At 54.5% G+C, this 4,865-nt stretch overlaps 1 protein-coding gene across 4 annotated transcripts in view; it reads left to right on the top strand.

Moving 5' to 3' along the window:
* Window positions 1–4,865, top strand: part of DISC1 (DISC1 scaffold protein) — a 311,563-nt gene that overhangs the window by 125,465 nt on the left and 181,233 nt on the right. For all 4 annotated transcript variants that reach the window (XM_027770847.1, XM_027770846.1, XM_027770849.1 and 1 more), the window contains exon 4: window positions 4,330–4,480. In XM_027770847.1, the coding sequence (XP_027626648.1) occupies window positions 4,330–4,480 (151 nt within the window). The remainder of the gene's footprint in view (window positions 1–4,329; window positions 4,481–4,865) is intronic.

The following is a 4,865-nucleotide window of genomic DNA, read 5'->3' as shown; positions in this document are numbered from 1 at the left end:
GTGGCGGCGGGGCGGGCTGGTGGTGCAGCCATAACCGTGGGTGCCACGGGGAAGGTCCTGGGTTTGCATCTGGGGACCTCCCTGGATGTGCAGGGAATGTTTGTGCCCGTAACCGGGACAACTGAGACAGGCGGGCAGCAGCAAGGACTCGGGTGGCTGTCTCGCATTCTCTCCCTTTCTCTGTCTCTCACTTTCACAGAGAAAATAAAGTAAAACAGGGTTGCTCTCTCTACATCTATGCTAGAAAGCGAAGCTCATGCTCATTCATTCATTCATTCACTTACTCAGCATTTGCCCGGTCCCTGTATGTGCCTATCCTGAGCTCAGTGATGGCAAGGCGGGGTGAAAGATGCTTAGCTCCTGCCTGGAAGGCTCTGCTGCCTTCTGATGCCCAGACAGAGACACAGACCTCTGTGTGAGGGGGAGACCAAAGGGGCAGGCCCTGCTCGGGACAGCTCCTGGGGCCCGTGATTGCTTAAGCCCTGAGGGTGGCTCCGGGACGGGCCAGGGTCAGATCCCGCCTTTGCTCCGTACTGCCTGTGAGACCCTGGTTCAAGTTCTTCCTGTTCATGAATTTCAGTTTCTGCACTTGTGCTCTGCCTTTAAAGCTGTCTCACAGCCCAGTGATCACGTGTACCCAGTGCTGGACACATAGCCGGTCCTCGGAAGCCATCCCGGCTCTGAGGTCTCCCCTGCCCCAGGGTGGCCGGTTTCTGACAGTGACCTTGACACCCCGATAGTTAAAAGTCACAGGAGGACTCGGCTGTGTCAGGTTAGGCTGAAATATGCGTCAGCACAGTCCAGTTCTTTGCAAAGGGGCCATGTACCCGTGATGGCGTGGGATGTGCATACAACACCCAGCTCCGGTCAGCCGCACGCCGTGGCCATCATGTAGAAACCGGAGAAGTGACTTCTGAAGACGTCGATCATGGCTTACCTGTGAAGGGCCCCTGTGGAGTGCAGAAGGCTGATGAGCCTCAGGGAGTGTGGTTTACAGCACAGCTCTGTCATCCCACAGGATGGGCAAGGCGGTTGGAGCCGAATGTATTTAGCAGGATGTCTTACGTGTGAAGGTTCCTTGCTGCTCTGTAAATGCCTATTTGCTTATTTATTCATAGATGCAGAAAGTACTTATTTTCCATTCTGCTGCTTTTTTTTTTCTTTAATGCTTTTGCCATAGGGCACACGCACTTGCTGGAGAGAGATAGAGAGAAACGGAGAAAGTGAGAAATCTCTCCCCTCCCAGCAATGGCCACACCGCAGTCCCTTCTCCTTCAGTCTCCTCTCGGGATTTGGGCACGAGTGCACGTATGTCCGGCATGGTTTTCAAGTCCCGAACTCGGCCTGTGGTCGGCCATGTGGGAGTCCAGTACCCGACCTCCTTCTGTCTGGAAGCCCCAGGGACAGGCGTGTGTTACTGACGAACTGAGTAACGGGTGAGCGCTGACCCTCAGCTGAGCGTTAATAAATAAATGCAGGCGCACAGAAAAGAATCCATTCTCTTGCTCCAAAACAGAACGAGCTGATGAGCAGCATTTCTGTTCCCGAGGCCCTGCAAGCCAGGGTGGTGCACAACTGAGTCATCAGTGATGACGTGCTCTTACCTTTTATCCATCAATTACACATTAGCAATTACAGCTTGTTCTTCGATAAATCATGTTGCTTACTGCTTGGCGATATTTTCCTTGGTAAATTTCAGCTATGCTTACCAAATGGACCACTATTTATAATATTATTGCTGATGGACAAGTCGGGACACGGTGACGCCCTCTGGCGGCACCTGCTGTGCACGCATCCTCTCAAGGCTGGCCTCGAACCCTGAGCTCTGATCCGAAACCATAGCAACTGTGTGTGCAGCGGGCAGAAGGAAGACCCAGAGAGAAGCGAGTGACATTTCCTGACCCCTGGAGCAGATAGAGAGAAGGGTTGGAGATGAGGTTTTCTTAAAAGCACAACAGAACACACGAATAAGGAGACTTCACATATGGAAATCACATAGCATGGGCAGTGCTGGAGTTCGCTTCCAAACGTTTGAAAAGACGATTACTTTTGAAATAACTTTGCTACACAGAGAAGTCAGGAGCATAGTGCAGGGAACCAGCAGTTAGCGTAATGGCTATGTCGCTGGACTCCCACGTAGTCGACCGTGGTTCGTGTCCCAGACCCGGTGGCTTGAAACTCACGCTGGGCGCATGTGCGTGCGTGCCCAAGATCCCAAGAGGAGAACGGAGGAGAAGGGATTGTGGCGTGACCATCCCCCCTGGGGGGGTGATTTCTCGCTTTCTGTCTCTCTGTTTGTCTGTCTGGCGAGCGCACGCGCCCTATAGCGAAAAACCTCTCCAAAAAAAAAAAGGAGCACAGTGCAAGTGCAAAGAACTTCTGCCTCCCTCAGTCCAGGGACCGACTGGACATGCGTGTCTGTGACCACGGCCTTTTCCTGACCACTTGTGAGTGAACTGTGGTCACGAGGCCCTGCTGACCCTAAGTACCTCACGGCGTATGTCACCAAAGCAGGACATGGTCCCGTGCACCAGCTGCAGCTCTCCTTGTCACGAAGCCCACATGGATCCGACACCCCTCTTGGAAGGTGGACTGTGTCGGCCAGGCCTGTAGTGGGCCCGACTGTGCTCCTCCTCCCTGGCGTGGTGACGCGTGGCCTCCCATCACCTCTTCCTTGGAGCCATCCTTCAGTGCTCCGTCCATTCCCCATCGTCCCTGTCCTTAAAGTGTCATCAGATGACCTTTGACCAGGTACAGGTCGCGTGATCCCCACAGAAACCTGGAAGTGACACTCCCAGCAGGCATCACCGGCGTGAACCCGCCACGCTACGGTCTGACTGTCCACCGGTCTTCCAGCCTCGGTTTCCGCCGTTCCTCTGGTGACTGACTAGGAGGTGTGGGGAGGCCTGCACCGCCTGCGTCGGCCTCCTTCCGCCCTCCTCCTCTGGGTCGTGCTTCACCACCGGGGTTTACTTGCAGACCGTCCCACATCTGGCCCGTGGGAGGGGAGCACCTCCAGGGAGGCTCCTGTGCCCAGTTAGTCATCAGGAAAGTCATGATGCGTTTTTCTCTGTTTTTCTATGCAGAACTGCACCATGGCTTTTGCGACGGCCCGATAACAGTTCCATCAGTTTCGGGCACTTCTAATTTTCTGGCATAAGTGTTCTGGACTCATGCCACCTTTATTTCAGCTGGAGCACCAGTCATTTCTCCAAGGAGCTCTGAGTCCTCTCGTGGGAGCTCGGCACCTGGCAGCTCATTCTGTTGTGGTGTGGCTTCCAGGACGTTGAGTAGATAAAGAGAAAATAGAGGTTTTTACACCACGCGTACACCCGCGGTTATTTCCATATCTTCCTGGGTTTGTATATTAAAAACTACAAGGCCCAGCTGTTGTGGCACACAGAGCACCACTGCCAGGGAGGCTGGAAGCCACACGGAGGCCAGAGTGCGCTCCTGAGCCAAGCCAGCGTGCCGAGAGCAGAGCACCTCCCATGTTCCTCACTGTTTGGAGCCTGGGCTGGAGGGTCACGACATGGCAGGATTGCCAGAATCTCCCCTCTCTGTCTCTTGTACCTTTCCTCTCTTTCCTCTCTCTCTCGCGAAAAGGAAACAAAACAGGGCCAGCCAGTGGTGTGGGGGTTACGGCGGCTAGATCCCACATGGCTGATGGCGTGGTTTGAATCCTGGACCCAGCGGCTTGAGAAGTGTGCTGGTACGTGTGCGTGCACGCTCACAACCCTGGGAAGAGAGCGGAGGGGAAGGGATGCGGCATCACAGTCTATTACTGTCTTTCTTCGAAGGAAAGTTGTTTTTCAGCAATTTGGTATTTTAGGTCCCAGGAGACCTACGGTCATAACAGGCCACCTGGTTTATGACGGAAGTGCACACGTGGTCAGCCGTAGCCTGGTAGCATTGGGCCCTCACTTCTGGTGCGTTAGTGACTGACAGGCTCTCTCCTGATGTGCATTTTCTAAGGAAACGTTCTTAACACCAATACTTGGGCACTGATGCTTTCTAACTGATTATATAGAACCATCGAAATGAGCAGATCTGTCCTCCAAATGGTCACGAGGGTTTTAAAAATAATAATAAAGCATTCCTCTTTGTGAGAGCCACAGTTACAACCATGGCATAAATACGTGAACTGTAACCTCTGAGAGTTGGAAGAGTGAAAGGTGGGGGGGGAGGGGGGTAAAAGCACAGAAGATTCTGGAAGCTCCGATGACGTCATGAACAGAGGGCAAGGCGGCAGCCAGGAGAGCGGGCCGGGCCGTCTATTTCGAGTTTCACGGTTCTGTTTTCCTCTTTCTAATCTCTTTGGGTGTCCAGCTGAGATCTTCAAGCAGAGATTGGAAGACCTGGAACAGGAGCGGAGCGGCCTGCACTTCCAGCTTCCGTCCAGGTGGCCAGGGCTCAGCAGCTTCCTGGACTACCTGGCTGCACAGGCCCAGGCCGCCTTGAGCCAGCGAGCTGCCCGGCAGTGAGTACCTGATCGCCGCCTCTTCCTCTGCCTCGCGAGGAGCTGTGGGGCGGGGCGTCCCTGCAGAGACCGTCCACTGCCTTCCCTGGGAGGGCCCCTCTGTCGGTTGGGCAGGTGGGGTGGGGCCTTTCAGAATGAGGACTCCTGTGGCTCAAGCATCCCTAGAAAGAAACCCTGTCAGCCAATTCCGGGTAGAGGCCCTCTGCAGTGTAGCTCCAGCCTGGGTGTTCAGCTCAAATGACACGGCAGCCACCTCTGTCCAGGGGTGTGACTGTCTCGTGCGAGCTGGGACACCCACAGGTAACGTTTCTCACTCCCGTTTCTCACTCCCGCCTCGGTTGTGCTCTGCCTGGTCCTCTCTTTTCACTCCTTTGTGACGTCTTGG

Source organism: Tupaia chinensis, unplaced genomic scaffold, assembly GCF_000334495.1.
Source record: "Tupaia chinensis unplaced genomic scaffold, TupChi_1.0 Scaffold000161_1, whole genome shotgun sequence".
Classification (NCBI taxonomy): Eukaryota; Metazoa; Chordata; class Mammalia; order Scandentia; family Tupaiidae; genus Tupaia; species Tupaia belangeri.
The sequence above is the reverse complement of the archived record's forward strand: the minus strand, read 5'-3'. Positions and strand labels throughout refer to the sequence as shown.